The 26,923-nt window shown below is 45.1% G+C and overlaps 2 protein-coding genes across 6 annotated transcripts in view; both read left to right on the top strand.

Annotated features, from left to right (window-relative positions):
• The window catches only part of PLEKHA2 (pleckstrin homology domain containing A2), a 55,601-nt gene extending 38,568 nt beyond the window's left edge, over positions 1 to 17,033 (top strand). For all 5 annotated transcript variants that reach the window (XM_046648528.1, XM_046648527.1, XM_046648526.1 and 2 more), the window contains 4 exons: positions 322 to 392; positions 3,686 to 3,749; positions 12,342 to 12,419; positions 12,863 to 17,033. In XM_046648528.1, the coding sequence (XP_046504484.1) occupies positions 322 to 392; positions 3,686 to 3,749; positions 12,342 to 12,419; positions 12,863 to 13,225 (576 nt within the window). In that variant the 3' untranslated portion in view covers positions 13,226 to 17,033. The remainder of the gene's footprint in view (positions 1 to 321; positions 393 to 3,685; positions 3,750 to 12,341; positions 12,420 to 12,862) is intronic.
• Positions 17,034 to 17,336: 303 nt separating this feature from the next.
• Positions 17,337 to 26,580, top strand: HTRA4 (HtrA serine peptidase 4). The gene is made up of 9 exons (XM_046648745.1): positions 17,337 to 17,859; positions 18,291 to 18,390; positions 19,146 to 19,350; positions 20,236 to 20,430; positions 20,864 to 20,896; positions 22,270 to 22,384; positions 22,781 to 22,838; positions 23,263 to 23,358; positions 26,218 to 26,580. Exons 1-9 carry the CDS (start codon positions 17,379 to 17,381, stop codon positions 26,381 to 26,383), a joined length of 1,449 nt encoding a protein of 482 aa, XP_046504701.1. The 5' UTR covers positions 17,337 to 17,378; the 3' UTR covers positions 26,384 to 26,580.
• The last annotated feature ends 343 nt before the right edge of the window (positions 26,581 to 26,923 follow it).

Genomic DNA, 26,923 nt, shown 5'->3' with positions numbered 1-26,923 from the left:
AACACCCACGTGTGTGTGCGTGAGTAGAGGCAGGGGCGCACACAGGCTTCGGAGGTGCATCCATCCCGTGTGCACATCTTTACAGTGATGTTGAAGTGGCCTTGACTTCCTCCCTCCGTCTACGCGGTGAGCTGCTCTGTGCTCAGAGCCACAGAGCGTCTTCTTAGATTTTCTTCTCTCGATTATTTCGAGACCTTGACTTGTTTACAACCTGGTTTTAGCCAACCATCTCTGATGAGAGAGGCTCATCGGTCGGCGGGTCTGGGTCCTGGCATTATGTGGACAGCCTCATTTACCTGTCTTTCCATTTTTTTCTGCCAGGACCGAGAACCACTGCGCACTATATTTCTCAAGGACGTGCTCAAGACCCATGAGTGTCTAGTCAAGTCTGGGTAATTGTCTTTGCTTGTTCTTTTCTGATCAGAACCCCCTTTTGCCCTCTTAAATCTTCATTTCCTGCACTTCTGAGACTTTATCAGAGTCTTCTTCCAAGAGCAAGAGATGGGGCCTGGCATCTGTGGCCGGCTCCCCACATTCAAGATGATGCAGCCATGAGACCACACTGAGCACACCTACGCCCTCTCATTACCCTTCTCTGGCTCCTGAGGAGATGAGCCTGTCTAATAATTTTCTGTTAGAGAAAAAGAAAGAATGTAGGAATAAAGATGAGAGTGGTGTCGAGATGCTTCTCAGCTGTTGCAGTTAGATGCTCCTTCCACAGGAGGACTGGGGCTCCTAGGGGGACTGTGCCTTAGTCACTGGCTTTTCAGCACTTCTGGTCAGATCACTGCTTAGGCTAGTGCCTCTTCCCTGAACTTTGTATGCCTTTCTCTTCTCCTTTTGACAAAGTCCCTGCCATCCCCTTAATACAAGGGTGATTCACAGCAACTCTCTGTGACTCCTGTTGGGCAGGAAGAGCAAGTATTTTTAATGTGTTCCTCTTTCCACTAGGAATGGTTACCTTCCAAGTGCCAGGGTGCATAGGATGAGTTTGGGACCTGGGGCCCCTAGGCAAGGGCTCTCCTGTATGCAGGTGCCCACCAAATGCAGATGTCCATAGCACTAAACTTTAGAAACCCCAAGGGCATCTGGGCATGTCGAAATCCTCATTTTGCCCCTCAGTCTTCAGTCTTTAGCGCCTTATGTTTGTGTCTCTCCATCCCATGGACTGTGATGCAGAGCCAGGATCATTAGGGAAGCTGTTAGCAGCAGGCAGACTGTTCTCACGTGAAGGCAAGGCAGGGTCTTGTGTGACAACAAAGTGCTGTATGACCGGGGAAGCAGGGACAGAAGCATTATACTGGGTCCTGCAAATGGCAGTTGCAGAGTACAGAAGATTGGGAAAGTTCCCCCAATGACAATTTATAATTCAGGAAAGTAGCTGTAGATGGAAGGTTCCAGAATTGTGCCTCCAGAGGTTGACAGTGGATAGAGGAAAGATTAGACATGACTGGATCCTCGGAGATGGTTCCTGACTATAGAGGGCCTGTGCAGATAGATGTCTGACCGCCTGGGCAGGTGGGGATGGCTTAGCAAACCCGGATAAAGTTCAGTCCTCAGAGTGCTTTGCACTTAACCTAAATCTCTGACTGCCAGGGTCAGACTGAACTCTGAGTAAAAGAATTAAGGGCTCTGGAGATCATCAGGGAAGGAAGTCCCAAGGCTCTGCAGGTTCCAGGCCTATGAGACTGTGTAGCTTCTCCCAAACCCACTCAAGGGGGTGTAGGGCATCCGAGTAGTCAGTGAACACTTGTTGAATTGAATTGAAGTGAAGTGAAAGGCAACATGTAGCCTGAGAAATAGAGGTGAAAAGAATGAGGATTTCCTCCCTGCTTTGCTTTCACCTCCTCAGTAGTTGATTACATAGTTGTACCATATGTGGGGAAACAGTTTCAAAGGTTAAAACATTTTAGCCAGAAAGAAAAGCCATCTCTCCTCAGAAACTCAGAAGACAATAATAATAGTGAAATGTGTTTCAGTGGCATGCATTATAGCAGATGCTTTATTTACCTTATAATTGATCTCTGCAGTGACCAGCCCAATAAAGGAGGTCTTCTCGTCTCCATTTTACAGTCGGGAGACAAAGGCTCACAAAGTTTTAAAGATATTCCTAAAATACCTTTTCCCTAAGTAGGATGAGGATTTGGCCCCAGGTTTGTCTGGCCCACATCTTGTCCCCTCCCACATGGGTCTTCAGCTTCATACTCCTCCCTTGCCTGGTGCCTATGTCACTGGTCTGGTGTCTGCCATTTCCTCCCAAGTCCTCACTCATGAAACCAGCACTGCCTGTGGCCAGTCCTTTCTTGGAATTATTCTGACACTTGGCATATGACACACAGTCTGACATCTGATTGTATCGTTTTGCTTTATGTTCTTTTATTGGGAAGGAATTAGATCTTTCACTCTTTATGTATTCTCCACAGTGACTGGAGGCTTGCAGTACGCATTTAACACTGTAAATGATTTCTGCTGATGTGAGCTTTGTCACTGAGCATCAGCCACTTCTCGCCTTCTTCCTTGCACAAGTCAGGATCCCTCTTCCAAAACTCACACCCAGTTTGAAACATCTTAAAGTAGTCTACTCTCTCCTTCCTTTTCTTCTTTTCGGCATCCTGTCTCCTCAGCACAGTACAGTGAGGCACAGAGCGAGAATTCTTCGAAGCTGAGGAGGTTGCTGCTTAGGGGGAGGAAATGAGAGGGTTGGCTCCCTTAGGAGAGGCAGACGGTAGTGGAGTAATTGAAAATGTAGACTTTGGAGTCAGACCTGGGTTCGTATCCTGGCTCTGCTGTTTACTAACACTGGCGCTATGGGCAAGTAATGTAACCTTTCTGAGCCAGGATTTCTTCATCCATAAAATGCCTCATTGGATTGTTGAAGATTGGGTGAAATAACGCACAAAAAAACACTCCAGTGAACAGATTCCTGGTTGTCAGGGACAGGGGGTGGGAGGTGGGCAAAATGGGTGAAGGTGGGCAAAATGGGTGAAGGTGGGCAAAAGGTACAAACTTCTAGTTATAAAATAATCCTGGGCGTGTACTATACAGCATGGTGACTATAGTTAATAATACCATATTGCATATTTGCATGTTGTTAAGGGAGTAGATCTTAAGGTTCTCATCACAAGAAAAAAAGATTTGTAACTGTGTGTGGTGATGGATGTTAACTAGACATTGTTGTAATTATTTCGCAATGTATACAAATAGTAAATCATCATGTTGTACACCTTAAACTAATACAGTGTTATGTATCAGTTATAACTCAGTAAATATATATATAATCAGTAACATTTTCATCTAGTTGACCCTAAAAAAACCCCACACTCAAAACAGTGCTTTGTACAAAGCACTTGATATATCTTAGCCACTAAAAAGCCCACAGCTGTAGGTGGTGTGGGGTATGGTGGATATTAGGAAGTTTAAGAGAGAAAGGAGCTTTATCTTGTTAGAACTGGTGGTGGTGTGTGTGTTGGGGGATTCTGTCAGGATGGCAAGACCTCCCAAGACCCTCCAGGAAGTGAATCTAGAGGGAAGCCCTGTCGTTTTTTGAGGCAGGAGCTGAAGGGAGGAATGGCCTGGAAGCCCCCTTTTTACGGTCGAGGGCACTGGTGCTTTGACCCAGGACAAACTGAGTCCTCAATGTGTGCACCAGCATGCCTGGTAACTTTCCTTCTCTTTCTCTGTCTAGTGACCTCTTAATGAGGGACAACCTGTTTGAAATAATAACAAGTTCCAGGACCTTCTACATCCAGGTAAGACGCTCACTCTGGGAAGACTTTGGCGTTCCATTTCTGTGAATGGTGCACTCACAGGTCTTGCCCTTTTCTTTGCTTTCTCTTTTATTTTGTTTGAAGTTTCTAGGTGGTAAATTTAGCCCCTGATAGTCTGAGTCCCATTTTCTTCTGAACAGGATGTTTGCCAAAAGCTTCCCAACCATGAAATAATAAGAGCAGGTTAGGCCGCTGTAGTGGAGAATGTGAGCTCGTACCAGCTGCTCTTAGCTGCTGGGCGCCAGCTAAGCAGAGAAAAGGAGAACTGGTCAGTGGTTTCACTTCTCCTTTGGAGGGTATTTATAAGCCCCGTCTCTGTGTGGACATCACTGTGTGCGGAAGGACAAAAGCACAGAGGGCCCTGTGCAGGCACCAGGTGCAAAGCCCAGCTGCACAGAGAAAGCCATTGTTTGGGCTCTGATGGTTCGGCTCTCAGAAGCTTCTCGCTCCACCCACAGCTTTGGAGTTCTCCCAGCTCCTTCCAAAATCACAGGAGCTAGGAAGGCAGATTTCCAAGCAGGGCCTAGACTTTCAAGGCCAAGTCCCTACCCCAGCCAGCCTAGCAATCCACAGTGTGCCTTGACTCATGCAGGATCGTGGTAATGCCGCATTTCTAGCATTAAGACTGCCATGTAGGGTGTTGGTTTAAATGTGGGGCTCCCCAGCCGAAGCTTTGCAGGGTTCTCTGCACCCTTTCTTCTTTGTTCCGTGTCTCTCCCCACTGAACACCCTCCCTTCCACAGGGGGTTGCCCCCTCCGCCATTTCTTGGGCAGCAGCTCTGCTCGTCCTGACTCCCGACTGAGCTCGCCGAGCTGGCCCTCCTGCCTGAGCTCAGCAGACATGCTAGCAGCCTGAGCCAGCTGTGGGTTCCATTCATTCAGACAAGCCTGCGCCATCAGGCAAGGGACGGCGTAGGGGGCTGTGGAAAGTGTCACTTGGGGTGTTAGAGCTGGCACCATTGCCATTCAGGGACAAAGTTTAACTGTAGGTGCAACAAAAGCATTTTCAGTTTTTGCATTTGACAGATATTTGCAGAGTGTCCTCGGAGCGCCGGGCATTTTGCCTCATGCAGGGGACACTGTGTTAAACAGAACAGACCCTGAACCGGAGAGAGAGAGAGACTCAGTCCAGTAAACAGGCAGTTAAAACTGTGTGATCGGGTTGGGGGAGGGAGTGTTGGATAGATGAACACGGGCGGTTTTTAGGGCAGTGAAACGACTCTGTATGATACTGTAATGGCAGATGCATGAGATAGAACTTTCTAGCACAAGGTGTAAACCTTAATATATGCAAATTAGAAGAATTATTTAGTAGCTCAGGTGATCCCATCATAGAATGCGGAATATGACAAAAGAACCTAAATGTTTTGTGAGTATGAAACAACCTCACTGATGGGAGTTGGGGGAATAAAAACCAAAAGCAAAAACCAAAAAAACAATGTGATAAGTGCGGCCCTTGCAGTGAGTGGTGGTTGCCATGGGAACTCATCAGCTGGACACCTCCCCCCCGCCCCCCCGTCTCAGGGAGTGAGGGCAGGTTTCCTGAAGGCAGACACATCCAAGCTGAGTCTGCTGGGGGAGAGCCTCCCAGGCAGAGGGAACAGCATGTGTGAAAACGCCTGGAGATAAAATGAGCACAGAACATACAGGAGGCTGGAAAGCAGATGCAGAGGGCTCATGGCCTTGTGTGCCTTGTTTATATCCTGAGGGTTAGGGACCCTCGAAGTTAAACTAGGGGAGTGGCCCAATCAAATTTGCCTTCTAAAACTATCACTTGGGCAAGCATCTGACTTTCAGAGCCTTGTTTTCCTCATCTGTAAAGTGGGGATGTTAGTCTGCAACCCTGACCCCTTGGGCTATGTGCTGTGTGAATTGCATGGCTTGGTGCAGCATCGAGGACAGAGGACAAAAGGTTAAGATAGGAGAGAGCAGTTTGAAGTCTGTTCTGGTCATTTAGGTGAGGGGTAAAGGAAGTGCGAACTAGGATGGGTGGAGAAAAGTGGAACTTTAAAAGCTATGGGACAGTCTTTTCCAGGACGTGGTTATTGGTTAGACGTGGAGTGAGAGGAGAGAGGCGGGGCAAGGACACTGCCCAGATGTTTGGCCTGGGCCTCAGAGTGGTTGATGGCAGCTGTCACTGTGAAGGGAGCACAGAAGGAGGGACTATTAGAACAAAGACAAGCCCAGCAGAGGTGGTTCTGAGTTTACAGCCTCTGCAGGACATCCAAGGTGACATGTTCGGAAGGTCCTTCCATATACAGAGCCTGACACATTGGTGGTGCTAAAGAAATAGCTGTCAAGTGGACAGTTATGCTGGGTAAGAGTACAGGACGGAGCTTGCGAGTGGAGATGGTGATTTGGGAAACATGAACCCCAACAAAAGAAATAGTCAGAAGACATTGCATCATCTGCATGAGCATGTGCACATTTGCCAGAAGCTTCTCATCACTTCTGTCCTCCTTTGCCTTCTGCTTCCACATTTCTGGGATAGAAGAACACTAACATCACCCTGAATACATAGATGAGTGAGTGAACAGATCTGAGTATAGCACCTAACTCAACGAGAATGGAAAGTTAGAGGAGAATATAGGTTAAAAAGCATTAAAAATATGTGTTAATTCATTTCAAGGTAGCAACTATAAGCCTGCTTATGTTAACACAGTAACATTTTATGAGAAATAACTATGTTTCTAAAACAGAAGCAGCAAGAGTAGCATTGTTTTTTGTGCTGTGCAAATCTCTTTAGTGGCTGGCTTAAGAGGAGACAGGATTCTCATATCTGCCTCTGCATTCTGTCTGTGGCCATATGTTGTTTTGATTGGAGACTATGAAGAGATTCTGGTCCCACACAGATACGTATTTGGAAAAAAGGAATATTTTAATAGCTTTTCCAGATAATTGTAGATATTCTTCTATGATTTTATACCAAAACTTGGTAAATGGTAGTTTCTTATTGTTTAGGTGCAATGTGGAATTGGAAGCTATTATCAATAAACTTTCATACTCTTACATGAAAATCCATTGGTCAGCTTTGCACTTTGAATGGGTCCTTTTTACCCGTGCATGATTTTGTAAGTGTGCATTGGTTGTTTGGAAAGCAGTGGTCTCAACTGAGGTATGCAGATCTTCTAAATGTTGGCACATTTTATTGTATAATATCAAAAAGTCACATCCGTTAATACCACCACCACTATCACCAATAAAGTCTTTAAGTATGGAAAACTGTCAAGCTCGTGGAGGTAGACAGAAGTTTTCTGAAATTCTAATTTTTGCTTTGAAACTTCAAAATTCATCATTTGCAAAAAAATACTTCCATGGTTTTTCTTGACATACAGGCTCATTTCATTCATTTTTGAGAAGAGTCTCCCACATGCCTAAGTCTGAATAAGTTTGACTGACAGTTTGTCTGTCATTTGTTCCAAGTCAAAATCGTGTTTCATGCAGAAGGTGAAAGAATATAATGACGACTCATACAGTTGGGTGCCCACAGTTTTACCCACCGCGTCAAAGTGGCATCCTGACTTATGTTTAGTCAGTCTACCGGAAGAGCCGTGTGTCCTCGGTCTCTAGGAAAGCCAGACCAGACAACAGGGCAGATCTAGGCAGAGAAAACAAACTCCTTGGACAAGAGAAGACCTGGGCACAGAATGGGTTGGATTCCAACTACTTATGTGCTGGTCATTTACCTTCTATGTCACATTTATGTATAATTTGTACCCTGTGATCTCTCACACTGTAGTAGTCTTTTCTGTTAATAAAAGACTACCATCTGTTGGACAGTTAGATGTCCCAGGCGTGGTGCTAACTAATTTACAGGCAGCATATCGCTTAATTCTCAGCAGTCTCTGAGGTCATCTCTATTTTATAGATTAGGAAATGCAGTGTCTGAAGGTAAATTATTTGTTCAAGATCGTAAACCTGTTAGACTTGATTCAAAGGTACCAGGTGCTAGAACAAGACCTCCTCACTGATGTTGTTTATAAGCAGCCAGTACAGAACCCAAGATATAGAGGGCGTGGCCATAGAGAGCCAGGGGGTCTGATTCTGACTTAGAGAAGACCAGCTTGGGGTAACTGGGTGTCTTACAGATGGATGATGGTGACAGAGATGCAGCATCTGGCACTAATCAGGTTTCTAAGCTTGAGATGTCAGCAAGCTCGTCAGCAGGTAGATGGTTCTCAGTTCTGGGGAAGGGTTCAAAACGAAATTTCAGTCTTTGGAATACCAGGCAAGTGGGGTTCCCCATTTCCCAGTCATAGAAGGTTGGGGGTATTAGGTAACTTGTTAAGAGAAGGATTACTTATTTGAAGTGAGAAATGTAGTGCAGACTTGACATAAGCCCAATTGTCAGAACTGGGGCCCATGCCAGGACAAGAGTAGTAATAAGAGGGCTCACACATGAACTGCAGAGGGTTGGGCTAGATCTCTTTGGATACTTACTGTTTTAATTTAGACTACAAGGTGAATGACAGCACCTAGAACTATGTAATGCACACCCATGCAATCATATGTGGCAGGGCTGTGTCTAAAGATGGCGTTGGTTCTTGGGGAGAGGGCAGGGGTTATCAGCTGTGGGGGAGGGGGGTGCAGAGGTTAGGAACAGAATGAAGAAGGAGTTGCCTAAAAATTTTGGACAGCTGCAATGTAAGTAACCAGAAGTAGACATGCGAAGCCTTGTATTAATGACCTCTAGCATTCATTGCTTCACACCATTGCATCTGTTAGGGTGCTGGGCTCGTAAAAGCTCACTGGATGTGATAAAACCACAGATGGCAGGGACTGGTTTTAATACTCTATGTTCCTCTCACTTCAAAAACTGCACCCAAGGACACAAACCCTACTTTTTCTTCTGAACCAAGCACCAGAAACACACACATGCTTAAGCACACCAGGAAGCGATGAAGGTCTGAGCTTGGCACTTCCCTTTTTCAAGCATTTTTCTATTGAGTTTTAAGAATGTTTTAGTCTCTTAGTAATTCACCATAAGTGGGGTGGACTTCAGCTCTGTGTTCACCTCTGGTTCATGAAACTACCTTTGTGATATGGTCTTAAGATATTTTTGAGTGTTTGATGAAAGGTAAGCACAGGCTTTCCATAAAAGATAGATATACACCATAATTTTTGCATGCGATTTTTGAGGTTTCACTGAATTTTTGTTTCTGGTGGGTCCTAGTTCTTAAAACTGCTAATAGAGATTGTCATGTGATCTCAGTAAAGTAATATTCTGTTTCTTCTCATGTGGGATCAGTTAACAATATCTGCTTTTCTATTTGAATAATATTTTAAAATAACATTTGTTAGTTAAATGTTAAAATATTTACTAATGTTTATTATTATTATCCTCATGTCTGGGCTAACTATCTAGGTCATCTGGCAGAAAAATGTCAAACGAAATTAGAGAATTAGGGAAGAAATATAATTAGCAAACAATTTTCATCTCTATTACTAAATGTCTTAAGAGAGAGATTTAATTATTTTGCCCATCATATTAGTGAAGATTTTTAAAAATTGTAATATTTAATCTAGCAAGGGTGCATGTAAAAAAAATAGTATATTGTTGGTAAATGAAATCTATATTGTTGGCCAGAAATCTCTCTGGCCATATGTACCAAGACCCTGAAAAGAATGCATACTCTTTAAAAAAATATCTTTTTATTGTGGTTGTAACAGCTTATAGCATAGTGAAATTTCAGTTGTACATTATTATTTTTTTTTTTTGAGGAAGATTAGCCCTGAGCTAACATCTGCTGCCAATCCTCCTCTTTTTGCTGAGGAAGAGTGGCCCCGAGCTAACATCTGTGCCCATCTTCCTCCACTTTATATGTGGGACACCTACCACAGCACGGTTTGCCAAGCGGTGCCTTGTCCCCACCCGGGATCCGACCCCGTGAACCCTGCGCTACCGAAGTGGAAGCGAACTTAACTGCTGTGCCACCAGGCCAGCCCCAAGTTGTACATTATTATTTGTCATACACCATATAAGTATGCCCCTTCACCTCTTGTGCCTACCCTCCACCCGCCTCCCCCCAGTAACCACTAATTGGTTCTCTTTGTCTGTAAGTTTGTTTATAAGAATACATACTCGGGGCCGGCCCCATGGTCAAGTGGTTAAGTTTGCGCACTCGGCTGCACGCGGCCCAGTGTTTCGTCAGTTCGAATCCTGGCCGTGGCCATGGCACCGCTCATCGAGCCATGCTGAGGCGGCATCGCACATGCCGCAACTAGAGGGACCCACAACTAAAAATATACAACTGTGTACTGGGAGTCTTTGGGGAGAAAAAGGAAAAAAATAAAAAATCTTTAAAAAAAAATACATACTCTAATGTAGCAATTTCCCTATGAGCCAAAGAATCTTAAATATGAAAAAAGCTTTATGCTTAAAGACACGAGTAGCAGCATTATTTATATTAGAGGAGAATTGAAAATGATCCAGATGCATTTTAGCGGATTTTGATTCTTGCGCTTGAGTCCCAGGTGTTAAATCAGGTGATTCCCAACTAGGGAAGATGTGAGGGCTGGTTGGTGAGGCCTCAAAGGACAGTCAAACGGGTGGCCTCTGGCTTTGGGGGGTAGCAGTTGACCTGAGGGGGCGGGTATTTTGCTAGGGCGGTGGAAGGAGTTGAAGTAGCTTAACAGCGTGGAAACTGGGTATTGGACTGTCATTCTGGGGATCTTGCAGTCTGTTTACTGAAGATGCCAGATTGCCTGTATGATGTGGGAGACGTGCGTCTGTCCCTCAGCTCCCGTCTCCGTCTTTCCCTCCGCCTTCTAACATCCCGCTACCCAGTCATCTCCTGTTTCCCTAGAAGGAAGACCTCTAGGAAATGCTGTTAATGGACAGCTTGGTTACCTTCAGTTCATCCCAGCTCAAGATAACCTGTCTTCCCTCCCAAATACATTATCTTATTTCATCCTGACAGTTTGATCCTTTATGTAGCAATTTTCTACAGTTGGGGTATGAGGAAATTGAAAAAATTAAGTCTCAGGGAGAGGACAGTGAACATATTTATAGCGTTGGAATTTAAGGTTTCATTTCCATCCCTCATGTATAATAACAATGATAACAGCAACAACAATAATAACTAATACTTACAAAGCCCTTTCTGTGTATCAGGCACTGTTCAAACTGTTTTACCTAAATGAGTCCATTTAATTCTCTGAATGGTGCTTGCGGAACAGGCGTGCCCCGAGAATGGTAAAATACTTTCTGGAAGAATCTTGGAGACATCTTTTTAGATGAGGGATGGATTTGTCTTTTTCTTGGGAAACCACCAGGTTGTCAAATAATGGGGAAAAGTGAAGTGGAGGGAGAGTGCAGGTGAGTTTGCAGCCCTAGCATGGGAGAGAGTGTTCACCTCAAGCACTTGTTGCTATGCCCTTTGACCCAGCGTGTGTGGGCATGAAGCCGGTCCTCGTTCCCGTGCAGGAGGGCTTGTTCGCGGTGACAGATAGGGTAGGGGCAGTTTGAGGGTTTTTTAAAAAACTAGTCATGTTTTATCCTGATATAAAGCAAAGAGACAGAACCATTTGGGGGGTGGGGAAAGTGAGGAGGATATGTGGAGAATTTTCTGGGCCGGGTTGTGGTGTTTGCATATATGTATGCAGAGGCACGCAAAGGCATACTTGTGATTTTGGGTGGGACTCTTAGGGGAAAGCGCAGCGGGACAGAGAGAGGTTGACAAATGTAATTTCCTGGAGGTGGAGGATTGGGTCTTGGTCCCTCCTTAGTAGCCAGCACGTGGTGCCATGTGTAACACTGAGTAAAGCTTTGCTGGGTTCACTTGAACTCATCCCCTTTAAAGCTGGACAGCACTGAGAATTCCGAGGGACCCCTGCCGCAGCTCGCCTCTTCGTTTTCCTCCCTTTCTTCCCAGAGCGGCTGCTGCCCCCTTCTGGGGCTGGTAGGTATTTCTGGGGAAATGCTTTTTACTGTCTCAGCAGTGTCCTACGTGTTGTCAAGCATGGCGCTCCAAGTTGAGCAATTCTCGACTCTCTCCAGGCCTGGATGGAGTCAAGACAGACCTGGACAGCTTGTGCTTTGAGAGAAGCCCAGTGCCTGGTGATGATACGTATCTGGGGTGATTCGTGGAGGATTTGGCTTTATCTGGACTGGAGTTGAAAATGGGATTATTCTGTTCAGATAGCCATATTGGAAAGATAACTGCATTGGGAGTCAGGAGAATGGGAATCTAGACCAGTCCTAAACCTTGACCTTTGGCATTCTGGGCCTCATTTTCCTTTTCTGTAAAACAGGAGGCTAGACCAGGCCGACTGTGTTCCAGAGCGAGTGAGGGACTTCCGCAGGGGATGGGCCTTTATGCCCCCCCTCCCTCATGACCTCTGCCCCCTGCAGAGCAGCTCCACTTTGAGCTGTTTTATTTATGGGGTGTCAAATAAGATTTTGCAGGAAAAAAGAGTCCTCAAAAGTCTGAAAGCCACTGAGCTAGATGATCTCTGAAATCCCTTCCAGCTCTAATTGTGTGATTTTATAAACTTAAAATTGAGTCAGAGACTTTTCAAAGCTGAAATCATAGTGCCCAAAATTTCTCTGTAAGTGCTGTGGGTATTTTGCAGGCGGACAGTCCAGAAGACATGCACAGCTGGATTAAGGAGATTGGGGCAGCTGTCCAGGCCCTCAAGTGCCATCCCAGAGTAAGTCACTTCCTTTCTGTCGCACAGTTACTGTCATCTTAGAGATGAATTGTCCCTGAGGGGGCAGGTTTTATTTGGTGATGTGGGCTGGTGGCCTGGTCCCTGGATGCAGCTGAAGCCCCAGGCTGTCTTGTTTGTTTTTCTCTTTTGACTGATTTGGGTACCAATTTTTATTTTTTGGTTTTTTTGGCTGTTGGAGAAGGTGAGGTAGGGTTGGGTAGAGACACAGAGTTTCCAGTGTGTCCTGGACATCTCCCTGCTGGGCATACCTGACACATCTGGAGGGAATCCCGTTGGATGTGTCTGATTTTTGTAGACAAGTGTCTCTGGATCTCTGAGGTGGTGATCCTGATGGGGTCCTCTTTCTGGGGCTCTGGGATAAACATTGTCAGGAAAACTCTTATTTTCCTTTGTTTTTTTTTTCTTCCCTTTTATTTTTGTAGGAAATGTCCTTTTCTAGATCCATTTCTTTGACTCGCTCTGGAAGCTCCAGCCTCTCAGGTGGGCCCAACTCTGTGTTGTGCAGAGGGCGGCCACCTGTGGAAGAGAAAAAAACCCTCTGCAAGGCCCCCTCCCTGGCCTCCTCCTGGCAACCCTGGACACCTGTCCCCCAGGCTGGGGAAAAGCTGCTTCCAGCTGAAGAGACTCCTGAGGACTCTTTCTTCACACCTCGACTTGGGGAGAGCAATCCTGCTGGGGTGTTGCCCAGCTCCCGGATAAGGCACCGATCAGAGCCCCAGCACCCCAAGGAGAAACCATTTATGTTCAACCTTGATGATGAGAACATACGGACCTCTGATGTGTGATGAGGCATAGTGCCCTGGGAGGGAGTGGGTGGGGACTCACGGAAAAGAGGCCATGACTCAGTTTCTTTACCTGTTGGAGGACAGTCAGAGGCCTTTATGCCACTCGTGTTCCTGTGGATGCTCTGTGGGAAGGGCCCATCCAGCTGGCTTTTTTTTTTTTTTTTTAATATCAATGCAGTATATTTAATTTGGGAAGATCACTAGGTTAGACCTGTAGGCATGCCCAGTGGAGAGTGGGGTGCCTCTTGTTCAACTCTTCCAAGGTCTTCCTGGTGAGAAGAGTTTGGGAGTCCAGTTTCATCCCTAACTGAGTTTTAGTTCCTTGTTCTTGTTTTAGTTTCTTCCCTTGTTTTCAGGCCAGGCACAGAATCTTAGGCCAGTCATCTGGTTTTATCCTGATCCTGTTGGCTGATGTTTGACTGTGAATAGGAGGCTGGTAACCAACCCAGCTGAAGGGAGAGAGGGGTGGTGGATGACCCAGGCTCCAGTTTGCCTGGGATACATTCTAAGGAGAGGTGTTAAAATCTGGGGCTGGTGATGGCCCTCAGAATGTCTGCCAGTTCTGATCCCCCCGGGACCTCCATAGGGGAAGAAACAGGGACCTCCTGTAAGGTGTGGGGAATGATTCAGCCCAATGCATCAGCCAATTTTGGGAATCACTCTTTCCTCTTTTAGATGTTCCTTGACCCCAAATACTGTCAGTGTGAGTGACAGACCTGCCCACCTGGTTTCTGTGTCAGGCCCCAGGATGGGTTTATCAGTGTTAGATGTTATGACTGTTGAGAACAGAACGTTCATTTGCCTTGATGTGGCGTTACTTGGAACGTGTGGAAGGGTGATAAATGTATGATAATTCACTTGTGTGATAGATCAGATCTCTGTTGTAGAGTTTTAGATTTGCGTTAAAGCAGGTGCTGGGAAAAGATGGATTGTAGTTCATCCAGTTAAGCTTTTTGGATCCGTGTTTTTCCAGCAGGAGAAAAGGTCTGTTTTAGCAAAGATGGATTATCTTGAATCCTTGCCTCACAGCTCTTTTTTAATGGGCCAATATTAGTCTAATTTTGAGTGCTATGTTTTGTGTACTCTGCCAGATTTGCTGTCTTTCTTTTCTTTGTGTTGCTCTTTGAATGAAGCCTTGTGGACCTGCATGATCAAACCTTGTAATCTGTGAGGTTCCATGTACTTAACAGTGGAGAGATACAAAGATAATCTTGAGAGATATTTATATTTTTAATAGAATAGAAACTGCATAGAAGCATTGATTTAGAGGCTATGCAATTGTTGACTAGAGATTTCCCAGGTAGAAGAGCATAGATTGCATTTCCCACCCCAATTTTAGGGTGTAGCTTATTCCATTTGAGAAGAAGATACTATTTCCAGGGCCCCTGGGAGAATTTGTCTATCCAACCAATGCGGTGAACTGCTACCAGGAATTTAACAGGGTTCCCTTAACTCATTTCTGTCTATAACTTTTATCAGCTAGATTGGTTATATCTTTAAGTTAAAAATTAATGACCAGAGGAAGAGACTAAGAGATCCATTTTCACTTCAGGAAATCTCTTGTTCAAATCTAATGCAGAGGTGAAAACATGTGATCAGAAAATCCTTAGTGGCTTGAAGGAAATCTGAAGTTTCTCTCAGGCAGTGTCGTTTCCTTGAAGTCTTGTCACATTGAGAACTTTCCCTGACTGCACTGCATTGGAGCTGTCCACTTAAATTGTTTGGCTTAGTGGTCCTGGTATAAAAAAGGAAATTGGATCTCTACTGGATCTCTCTCGCTCTCTATTCCTCTTCTCTTTTCTGCAGACTCTTGTCTATTTTTGTCCTCATAAATTCTTGTTTGGGGAATTATGTACTTGTGAGTGATTGAGGTTACAACATACTTCAAGTAGCCTGACTTCAAGCAGCCATTCTAAATTCTTAAAGCTCCCTGTCTCTGGTTTCATCTTCACATTTTCCTCAGGAAAATTCCTTGGCTAGGTCAAAGAAAGTGCACAAGAAGGGATATTCAACTAATGACAATAAATTAGGAACTTTGGAGATCTCATGAAACATTCCCAAAGTCATGGAAAGATGTCATCTTGTGGTGTTTAAAGTGTGAAAATCCATCCATTTCTCTCTGTTTTTAAGATAAACTCTCTGCTAGGTAACTACTGCTAAATTACTTGGCCATTATAGTAGCTGATATGTTTCTTATTCAGCAAGGCCTATTTTGAGAATATGTTAAATTAAACATAAATCCTGATTGTATTATCATGATAGAGGGAAAACAAGCACTCTAGTTGGCAAATACTTGAGAATTCCCAATTAGAACATTGTTAATGTAGTTCCAGCACCAGATCAATATACCTATCTTCAGTGAAGCCTAAAACCATTCTCATTCCCAAACCTTATTTCAGAATTCCTTTTGTGTCTGAATTTCTTACCCTCTGGCCAACGTCACATTACAGCCTTTTAATGTCACTTACACATGTGAGCCAAAGATGGTGCATATATGACCAAAGCATTTGGTTTTAAATGTATGAAATGGAAACAAATGGAAAAAATAGGGTGGGGATGCAGTATAGGCTAGTAGTTAAGTGCATAGGCTCTTGGATAAATCGGAGTTAAAAAAAAAGAAAAAGGGTACTGCATTTTCTTTGTGGAATAAGAACCTTCTCTGGGTTGTGCTGTTTTCATAAGCCTTTTAAATTGATCTTGACCCACTGTGTGAACAGTATTTCAGGGCATCTTCCCTATAGCAGAACTATTGGTCATCCACCATTCTTTTTGTGTGTGTGTGAGGAAGATTCACCCTGAGCTAATACCTGTTGCCAATCCTTCTCTTGTTTTGCTTGAGAAAGATTAGCCCTGAGCTAACATCTGTGCCAGTCTTCCTCTACTTTGTATGTGGGATGCCTCCACAGCATGACTGATGAGTGGAGTAGGTCCACACCCCGGATCCGAACCCTCGAACCTGGGCCACTGAAGACATGGAACTTTAACCACTCGGCCCCGAGGCTGGCCCCTACCATCCACTATTCTTGAAAGCTTAAGGATTTGCTCACTCAGATTCAGTTGATGGTTGGTAAACACAGTTTGGCCTTTTGCATTCTATGAGACATCCTAAACATACTAAAGTGTACATGGAGTAGAGTGACCTCAGGTCAAAGTATTGGAGTTACCCATCTATTTTTGAGTAGGATGCTGAGCTCCCATGAGAAAGAGTAGATTTAGGGTCCTGCTTCATAGTTCGCTTGAAGCAAAAGATTTTTTTTCCTTCCTGAATAGAACTGTGCTCTGACAGGGGCTAAACGGTCTGAAAGAATAAATAGCAGGTTCAGTAGTCAAGCAGTGGGGTTTGGTATGTTTTCACTATTAACCAGATCAGCAGGCATATAGAGAGGTAGCAGTATTTTGGAAAATGAGTTTCCCAAGTCAGCTTTGTCTATAAACTTTGAACATGTCAGAAATGGTTTATTAAATCTTTTCTACCAACATCACTGTTTCCCGTCATTTCCTTTTTCTCTCCGTTATTGCCTGCAGCAGTCAATTACGGTCACTCATGCTAGGTAGAGTTTGAATAAAGGGAATGTTTGGTAGAAAACATAGACCCCTTCCCCGCTGCTTACGAAGGTGCGGCATGACTCGTGTTTTGACCCGGCGTGTTTCAGCTGTGAAGTGCACTCACTGTAAGCGCTGGGCTGAGTGCATGGAAACTGTTACGCTTCTCATTTTATGTGATCTCCTAATTGGTCTGTAGCAAAAAATAATTTTCTAAAACTGTTTTGTTGCTTGTTTTGTAATAAAACCATGTGAAATACTGAAATGTGTGTGTTTTACTGACGCTGACCTTCTGTCCGTGGGTGGGTGATCTCTCGTCATTCTGCCCCCGTTATTGGTTTTATGCATTTCACGCGGTAGGTCCTTGCTCAGCGTAGGGCCAGGGACGGCTCTTCACTGCCGGGGGCGGACCTGGCCCCGCGCAGGCCACGGGTGGTGGGGGATGTAAGGGTGTATGTGTGGAGAGGTCTGCCAGGTTCTGTCCCTTAAAGTCTGGGGGCTCGCGGAGGCGGCACCCTGGCCGGGAGTAAGTGTTGCTCAGTTTAGAGCAGTTGCGTCCATCCAGAGTAATGTAATTGCAAGAGTGGGAGGGAAGAAAGAAGGGAGCAGGATGACCCGACCTCTGCGGCAGCCAGCCGGGCCTGGACAATTCCTCCTGCTGTGGCTGCTGCTGCCCCCGGGGCTTGTGCCCAGCGTCGAGGCTAGGCGGTCCTGGCCCTCTCTGCCCTGCCCCGCCACCTGCGAGCCGACGCGCTGCCCTCCGCTGCCCACCTGCCCGGCGGGGGCGACGCCGGTGCCCGACCGCTGCCGCTGCTGCCGCGTCTGCCCCGCGGCCGAGGGCGAGGCCTGCGGCGGGGCGCTCGGTCGGCCCTGCGCCCCGGGGCTGCAGTGCCGCCAGCCGCTCCGCCCACGGCGCCCGGGCGCCGCGTGGCTGGGCACCTGCGGCTGCCTGGCGACGGGCGCGCCTGTGTGCGGCAGCGACGGGCGCACCTACCCCAGCCTGTGCGCGCTCCGCGCCGAGAACCGCGCCGCGCGCCTCCGTGGCGCGCTCCCGGCCGTGCCGGTGCAGAAGGGGGACTGCAGGGACCCAGGTGAGCGCCAGGGCCGCGCGCTCTCGGGCACTCTGAGGGCTTTCCTAAGGAGCGCATCTCAATCGCGCCGTTCGCCACGGGTTCCTCCCTGCTCCATATGCTTCAGGGAGTCAACTCCTTCCCGATTGTCTTTACTCCTTAGGTGTCTCTTTACCGATTCCCATGTGGTTTCCCCTCAGTTTCCTCCCCACGCTTGTTGAATGCCGTCTTCCTTTTTTCATTTTTCTTTCCAAACAGGGTGATAGGTCTGGTGCCTCAAGACGTATATTTACGGGATCGCAGTGAATAGAGGGGAGGGGGACACCGAAGAGAGGAAGGGGAGGGACGGTGAAGGGAGGAAGGAGGGAAATTGAGAGATTTGAAATATGACATCTGATACGGTCAGGCCGCGAGGGTCCCGCCGCCCCCAAGAATGGAGCATTTCTTCACAGGGACCAGAAGCGCAGGCTGGCTCAGGAGCAAATACAACTTCATCGCTGCGGTGGTGGAGAAGGTGGCGCCGTCTGTGGTTCACCTGCAGCTGTTTCGCAGGTAAAGGAGATAGGAGGACGCCAGCTCCCCCGGGACTGCTTCTGAGTGCCTCCCTGCTCCAGGCCCCGAGCTACGGCTTTATGAGCATCATTTAGTCGTGAAAATCGGGGCTCCAGGAGGTTGAATAAACTGCTCAGGGTCGTTTAGCCAAAGAGCGGAGGCACAGGGATTCTGACTTCCAAATCTGGGCTGCTCGGCTGCACTTAGGCAGCTGGGGGTTCTCTCTCCCCTATCTCCCACAGGACAAACCTGAAGATCAGATGTAAGAGCTAGAAGGCATCCGATGATGATCTTGCCCAGCCTCCTGTTGGCATGGAAGGAAACCCAGACCCAGAGAGTAGGAGTAACTTGTCTTATGTCAGGAGGCCAGATAGTAGTGGAACCTAAGCTGGAATGAGACTTCTTTCACTCCCTCTCTGCTGGAGCCTGTCCTTGTGGAACTAGGACCACTTTTGCCCAGATTATTGTGATTAGCTTAGGCCTCTTTGGAGCAGAGGGGTATTGCACTGACCCGCTCTGAAGAAGGGAGCAGCATCCCTGAAAGGAGAGTTAGATCAGCCTGTCGTGCTCACAAGAGAGGGCCAGAGCTCTGAACGTGCAGGGTCCACTTACACGTGGAGAGACAGGGAGAAGTAAAATGCCTGAGGAAACCGGTGGAGGCATGTCTGATAAATGTGAGGTTCCTGTGTTTCCAGACTAAGATGGACTCCTTGAACTTCCTGCCCCCTGCTCATGCTGTTGTCTTGCTGAGACAGGTCACCTCTCAGCAACAAGGATATTCCTGCATCCAGTGGCTCTGGGTTCATAGTGTCTGAGGATGGGCTCATTGTTACCAACGCCCATGTCCTCACCAACCAGCAGCGGATCCAGGTGGAGCTCCAGAGTGGGGTCCAATATGAAGCCACCATCAAGGACATTGACCATAAATTGGATCTTGCACTGATTAAGATTGAGCCAAATGTGAGTATTCAAGAGCCGAATCAGAGTTTGTGGATTTGGGAATTTTCATCAGTTTGCTGATGTTTTCTTCTCCACCCTACGCCCACACGGATATCTTTTCTACCTGGTATATGCTTTTTTCTAGTTTCCTGTCTTTCTGTTGTTCATTCCCACCTTTGTTTATTTTCTTTCATGCCTGTGTGTACATCCTTAACAATTTCTATTAACTATCCAGCAGTCTTTTTTTCTCCTTCACCTCCTTCAACAGATGCTGCTTCTGGGAAACTTATTTCTCTGCTTGTCTTAGAATGCTGGGAATGATCGCAATGGATTCAAAGCTAAGGAATACTTTGAGTTCCTTGCTATACAAAGTGCAGTCTGTGCACCAGCAGCATTGACATCATCTGAGAGTTTTTTAGAAACACAGAATTTCAGACCCCACCCAGGTCTACTACGTCAGAATCTGTATTTTAATAAGATCCCCAGGTGATTCGTGTGCACGTTAGAGTTGTGAAGCACTGCTCTGGCTGATCTCCTTTCTGTTTGTGGCTTCTTGACTTTGTAAACTTTGAGCTGGAACGGTGCTCAGTAAACTGCTGATGTCAGTTTATGCTCATCAGTTACTCACTAGTGGTTTACTTATAGCAATTTCTACAAGCAATAATTTTAGACTTTGTGGTTGGTCCTGATCATCTTAGCAAGTGGGAGTTTGGTGGTAGCTGGAATTTGAAGAAGCAGCATCAGGCAGTTGTAGACCCTATGTGAGTGGGTGGATGATTCTTGGATTGTAAGTGCCAAGATGATGGAGACTGTGTCATATATGTGTTGTGCACAGATACTGGCCGATTCTCTTCTTGATTTGTTCTTCATCTCTTCTGTCCTCCCCATCTTCTTGCCCATGTGCAGACTGACCTTCCTGTATTGCTGCTGGGAAAGTCATCTGACCTGAGGGCTGGAGAGTTCGTGGTGGCCTTGGGCAGCCCGTTTTCTCTGCAGAACACAGTGACTGCAGGAATTGTCAGCACCACACAGCGAGGAGGCAAAGAGCTGGGGCTGAAGGATTCTGACATGGACTATATCCAGACTGATGCCATAATTAATGTAAGTCACCTGGGAGGGCCATCCTCTGCCTGTAAGACACTGGGAGTACCGCGAGAAGAACACTTCAGAATGCCTTCTCTTGCCTTTGGTTGGCTTTTCGGGCATGTCCAGAATTCCATTAGATCCTTATGTGAGGGAGGGGCTGCCATGTTAGAGTTCAGCCTGTTTAATGTGATGATTGGCATCTATGATATTGGGTGGTCTCTTAGGGTATGTCACAGAGGTCGCCACTGCTGAAGAATGTGGTGCTCCTCTTGCTGTTGTCCTTCACCTGCCCTGACTTCAGTGTCAGTGATGATGGGGGGCACAACTCTGCCTGCCTTGGGGGAACAGCGGCTTACTAGAGAAGGCTGCTTTTGGTAAACCTCTTTAGGAGCTATATATCAACAACAAGGAGAAAAGTACTGACAGCTTTTTCAAATTCTGTCTTCAGCACGGGAATTCTGGGGGGCCTCTGGTGAATTTGGTAAGTGGCTACTTTCCTTGCTCCTTCACGTCTCTTCCTAACTTTCAAAAGACTTTAGAGATCCCATGATGTAGACTAGAATGTCACTCTTGTGTGGAGATTTGTGGTATGATGCTTTTCTGTTATTGCATCTTAAGTAAATGGTTAGGAAAAATTAAAGACCTATGATGGATTTCTCATCCCAGTGTGTGATTTCATCCAATGGAGAGTGCTGGGTTTATTTACCCTTACATCATTTCATCATGCCTTCTGTTTTCACTGGATAGTTAACAAAATTCCTGGGTAGTAAACCCAAATTTATGTCAGATGACCAACTGTACTATATAATGTATATCCTTGAAGACCCCCTGCTGTTACATACGAAGACTGTCTCTCATCCAAAAATGCTAATTACATGATGTGGTCTGCCCAGGTTTTTAGTCTTGACCTGCTTATAGATGACAGAAAAGCCACAACAAGAATCCATTGCTCTGTCATGTATTTAACTCTTAAATTTTATTCATCATCTCTAGTGGAAATGCCAGGGTTTCTAGTCAAACACACGTGAAAACAAAGAGTGCAATGCTGTTTGACACACAGTCTGTGATCATGCTCTCTGAGTCCCTTTGAGCTGATGTTTTTGGTTCATCTTTACATATTTCACTTGCCTGTAGGAGAAAGAATTGTGTGTGAAATTACTGAGTGCTTTTTACTCATAATATCACATGTAATTTTTTGTGCCTGCTTTCTCCTGTAGACAATGAGTTTACAAGGGCAAGGAAGACGTGCAGAATTTCAGGCCAAACTGCAGACCTATTGTCTTATAATCCATATTTTAATATGATCAGAACTTTCTTTTCTATCCTTTCAATTACCTAAAAAAGGCTAAAGGATGGTGAAGTGCACGAAGAGGAAAGTATTTCCTACTTCATAGCTTTAGCTCAGTAGAACTCTGTTCCTAAGGTCAATTTGCTAATTCTTCTGAAGAGTTTCATTGAAATGTTGCTGAAAATCCAACAGCTTTTTGCCTTTTCCATGTTTATTTTTAGTTTCATTTAAGGAATGAAAAGGCAAATATTCCTTGTTCTCTTATCTGTGTCAAAATACACACTGTGGTTCACTTTTAAAAAACAATGTAATTTAGCGAAGGAAAAAATGAGCTCAAGATTTAAAAAAAAAAAATTCCTCAGCAGGAATTTGCACATGTGTAGGTCCCTTTGGCCAAGCCACCGCACTATTTCCACCCTAAGGTAACGTCCATTGCTCTGTATTGAAGAAACACACGTCTTCTCCAGCCCCTCTGAATTCCGACCCTAAGTGACTAGCTTCACTCCTTCCTCTACTTGTTTGGTTTGCACAACTTGGTGACTGAGTGATGCCTCCTCCCTTACCAGGATGGTGATGTGATTGGCATAAACACACTGAAGGTGACCGCAGGAATCTCCTTTGCAATTCCCTCAGATCGAATTCGACAGTTCTTGGCAGAATTCCACGAGCGCCAGTTGAAGGGTGAGGGGAGTTAAGACTTTTCCTTCCCGTTGTTTGGTTTTCAGGAGCATGCAATGTGTTGTGGAGACGGCCATTTGAGTTCTGTAGAGTACTGAGTCACTGGTACCGAGCTCCTATCAGGGTGGTTTGGGCGGCAATATTGAGGGACTAGGCACAAAACCAGGCATGAGTTGTACCCGGAAATATTTGAACTATTGTGGAAAGGAAACCTGTGGGCTGGAGGTGGGAGGAGTGTCTGTGCTAATGACAGAGGTTCTCAGAAGCACGTATTTCATGGCTGACAGCCTGAAAGGCAGCTACAATAGTAAGGATATTCTGTGACTTGGGTGTCTTTTAAGCTCCGGCAAAAGGAAAGAAGTTTTGTTGTTGGTAACGCGTTATCATTTTCCTTTCCAGGAAAGGCTCTTTCACAGAAGAAATATCTGGGTCTGCGAATGCTGCCCCTCACTATGAAGTAAGCGTGGGTTTGAATACGTCTGGGTTGTTTTTCAGAAGCAAAAGCCACGGCTGGACAGTCTTAACAGGGAAGCTAATGCCTTTGGACTACGGCTAGGTAGTCTTGTGAGCATAGGCCCTATTTGTCACAGGGTAGGTCTCTGGCTCTGCCTGCACCAGGATTCGCTGTACTTTTCAGTAGTTTCTTTCACCGTGGCTGTACTTTATAACGTCCAATGGTTCTAGGCTTTGACATAGAGAATCAGACCACCCCCCAGGAAAGAATAATTGTGACTGGCTTGAGGGAGTCCTTGCTGGCCTCTATGATCCTTGAACAGAACAGATGGAGTACCTACTGAGTGTTGGAGGCTTTGACCAAGGCTCTGGAGATTCATTCCTTGTGCTTTTTAGCCTTATGTGAACACTCTTCTCACTTTTCTTAGCCTTCTTCAGGAATTGAAAAGGCAAGATCCAGATTTCCCTGATGTGAGTTCTGGGGTTTTTGTATATGAAGTGATTCAAGCAACAGCTGCTGAAAGGTAAGAGAAGCTCAGGCCTTTGCCCAGCCTCCTCCGGGTGTGTGCCATGGCCACCGTGCGCAGGATGTAGGCTTGTGCTGTCCAGGCCCATGGCCCCTGCCCACACATGGCCCCTGCCCACACATGGCTACTGAACACTCAAGATGTGGCTGGTGTGACTGCGGAACTGAATTCTTAATTTTAGTTACTTTTCATTTATTTAAACAAATAGAAGTAACGTAAAATGTTTTTCCGTTAAGCATGCCTTTTTAGTTTTGAGGGTACTGCATTCCACTTTAATCCTTGTATTGTGAAGATATTACATTGTATCGTAGCCCATTGGGTGGTGTTGTTCCTAGTGCATTTCAAAGACCTACAGTGTAAAATGTTTATTATTAAAATATTACATGTTAAAGTGATATTTTAGATATATTGAGTTAGATAACATATTATTAAAACTAGTTTCACCTGTTTAAAAAAATTGTTTTAAGCTGTGGCTACCAGAAAATGTGAAATGACATATGTGGCTTGACCTACGTTTCTATTGGTCAGTGCTGATTTAGACTGGGGCACTTGGAAGGGACTGTTTTATTTGGAAAGGGATGGTCCTCTGTAGCTGAAGAACTCATGATATGAGTTAATAGCCTAAGTTTAAATTAAATTTGCTAGGAATTTCCAAATCTACTCTTTCAAAACCTTAGTTATTAAGAATCAGAAGAATCCCCTGAAACTAATATTGTATGTGAACTATACTTCAATTAAAAAAGAAAAAGAACCAGAAGGATCCAGAGGGTTAAAAGTTTAAGAACATATTTTAGGTACTTTAAAACACTTTTTTCTTTGAACTCTGCATGACAGTGTCATAGGCCAGCACTGAATAAATAAATACATACAAAGATAGAGAAAGAAAGAAAGTAAATAAAGCAAACGCACAGAAGCTCTGCAAAGAAGATGCTCCCACTGATTTTACTGTTCTTTTGAAACATTTATACTCACTACTGAGGGAAGAGGTGGCTTGTCCTACAATTGTTCTCCTGGGTCTCTCATACTTCCTCAATATCCCTCTCTCTCTCTTTTTATTTTTCAAGAGCTCAGTAATCAGTTTAGACTACGGCAACTCCTTTAGCAGGGGGAAGAAACCATAGGGTACTAACTGTTCAGAATAGCTAAGTGTTAGGTCTCATGTTGCTAAATTTGGCCTGTCACAGGCTTTTCTAGACTTTCTCGGTTCCTGCCCTCCCCCTCACTCCCCTTATTTTTAACTTCTGGTTCAAGGCCAAAATTATTTCTTTCAGCTCTCCAAGTCCTTGCCACTCAAAACGTGGTCTGCTGCATTAGCATCAGCTGGAGCTTTTTAGAAATGCAGAATGACGGGCTCACCACTGGAGCAGAATCTGCATTTTAAACAAGATCTCCAGGTGATTTGGATGCACATGAAAATGTAGGAATTCCTGCTTGCTTGAAGTCACCGATAAACTGGAAATCTATTCTTTCTGGCTTCACCCATGTATATCTAATATATCTAACAATAATGATGATAATTACAGTAATAACAGCTGGCATCTATTAACCAGTTACTACATGTCAGGCACCATTTTAAGTGTTTTGTATATTTATTTGAGCCCCAGTAGTCTTATGATAGAGGTAGTATTTTACAGAGGAAGTAGCTGTGGCACAGAGAGGTTAATTAACTTGACAGTTATAGTGTAAGTCAGAGAGCAGGGATGCGGAACCCAGCGAAATCCCTCTATTGCCCTGCTTTGCTTGTTTCTGAGAGGCAGAGTGATTGCGTGGCAAGAAGATGGGTTTTCAAGTCTCAAAGACCAGGATAAATCCTACTTTAGCCTCATACAAGCTATGAGACAGGGGAAAGGTCTTTTATCCTGTCTGGGCCTCACTTCCTCACATTGGGTGCACAGTTTGTACTCAGTAATACCTTGTAGTACTACCATGCCTTCGGTTCTTTCTTTGTGCACGGTCCCGGTCATCCTCAACTGTCCTTGTTCTAAAGGCTGTCCCTGCTTTTAGCTCCACCCTCAAACTTCTCTTCACATCCTCCTGCTTTAAATTTCTCCTTTTTATAAACTTCACATATCTTGGTAATCCTCCCACATTATCATTATTCCATGGGCTTCCCATTTCTCTTAAATGGTGTATCCTGGAGTCATTTAATTTGATGTTCCTTTTCCAGTCTGTTTTTGCCTTTAAGACAAATCATCAGCATGGCTATATACTTATTGCAGTTTCCTATTTGGAGGTGATTTTTGTTTCTAGAATACACAAATTCTACGTGAAGCAAATACACTGGAGATTGAATATAATCACAACAGGAAAAAGGAGCCTAGAAACAGAGCCTTAAATATTTAGACTTGTGTGACTGGTTTTTGACTTTCTGGAAGCAGAGCTTCTGTCATGCAGCACAATATACTCTCCAGTTCCATAAGCTGTGGTGAAGATGGGGCAAGTAAGTGGGCTGTCAAAATCGAACTGATCAGAAAAATATATTGCTTGGACTTTTTACATTTGCTGGTAAGATTGGGAGTGTGCTTGAAGTTAACAGAGGTCAGAGATTAAGAAAACTTAAAAGCCCACCTCCCTATTCCAAACCAAATCCAATATACAGGAGGAGTAAAGTTCTTACACATGATTCTGATAGAATATTAGTTTTATAAAGGTAAATAGGATGTTGTCCTCCAGGTGATTTTGTAGCATATCTTAGAACAACCCTTACATTTGGAAGGACTGAGGCTATTTCTGGTTTCCCGGTTTGTATGTTTAATGCCAGCAAAATAGTAGTGCCATAAGAGACAGACATTAAATTCTAGATGGGAACAAGTAAAACTCTTATAGTTTAATGATCCTTTTTTTCCCCCCTCCCAGCTCTGGGCTGAGAGACCACGACGTCATTGTCAGCATAAATGGGCAACCTGTTACCACCACAAGTGACGTTATTGAAGCTGTTAAGGACCATGATTCCTTTTCCATCATGGTTCGTCGGGGAAGTCAAACTCTGATTCTGACGGTCACACCTGAAGTAATCAATTAAGTATCTTGCTTTAAAGAGAAATTATCTAACAAAACCAAAGCTTACATTACCTGGTTTACATTGAAGATGTGCCAAAGATGGCAAGGGGTTTTAGGATCGCTTCCTTATAAAGAAAAATGAATGCGGGCCTGGCCCCGTGGCCGAGTGGCTAAGTTCGCGCGCTCCGCTGCAAGCAGCCCAGTGTTTCGTTGGTTCGAATCCTGGGCGCGGACATGGCACTGCTTGTCAAACCACGCTGAGGCAGCGTCCCACATGCCACAACTAGAAGGACCCACAACGAAGAATATACAACTATGTACCAGGGGGCTTTGGGGAGAAAAAGGAAAAAAAATAAAATCTTAAAAAAAAAAAAGACACCTGTTTAAAAAAAAATAAAGAAAAATGAATGCTTTAATAACACACACACACATGTTCAGAGACCATTAGTCTGGGGATGCTCTGCTGCTGCTAAGAAGCCTTACTAAAGCAAGTGGAAGAAGGACATGGTGCCAGGAAGTCTGGGCAGCTGATAAAATTTTATTTAAAGATACGAAACAACTG

Source organism: Equus quagga, chromosome 22 (genome assembly GCF_021613505.1).
Source record: "Equus quagga isolate Etosha38 chromosome 22, UCLA_HA_Equagga_1.0, whole genome shotgun sequence".
In the NCBI taxonomy this organism is placed as follows: domain Eukaryota; kingdom Metazoa; phylum Chordata; class Mammalia; order Perissodactyla; family Equidae; genus Equus; species Equus quagga.
This window is presented reverse-complemented; position numbering and strand designations above follow the sequence as displayed.

What these genes read in the sequence shown, in the direction of transcription:
- HTRA4 (XM_046648745.1), top strand. Translation starts at nt 17,379, where the DNA reads ATGACCCGACCTCTGCGGCAGCCAGCCGGGCCTGGACAATTCCTCCTG. An exon ending in CACCTGCAGCTGTTTCGCAG is followed by an intron (nt 18,391 to 19,145) that starts GTAAAGGAGATA and finishes TTGCTGAGACAG; the next exon opens with GTCACCTCTCAGCAACAAGG. An exon ending in AGACTGATGCCATAATTAAT is followed by an intron (nt 20,431 to 20,863) that starts GTAAGTCACCTG and finishes TTCTGTCTTCAG; the next exon opens with CACGGGAATTCTGGGGGGCC.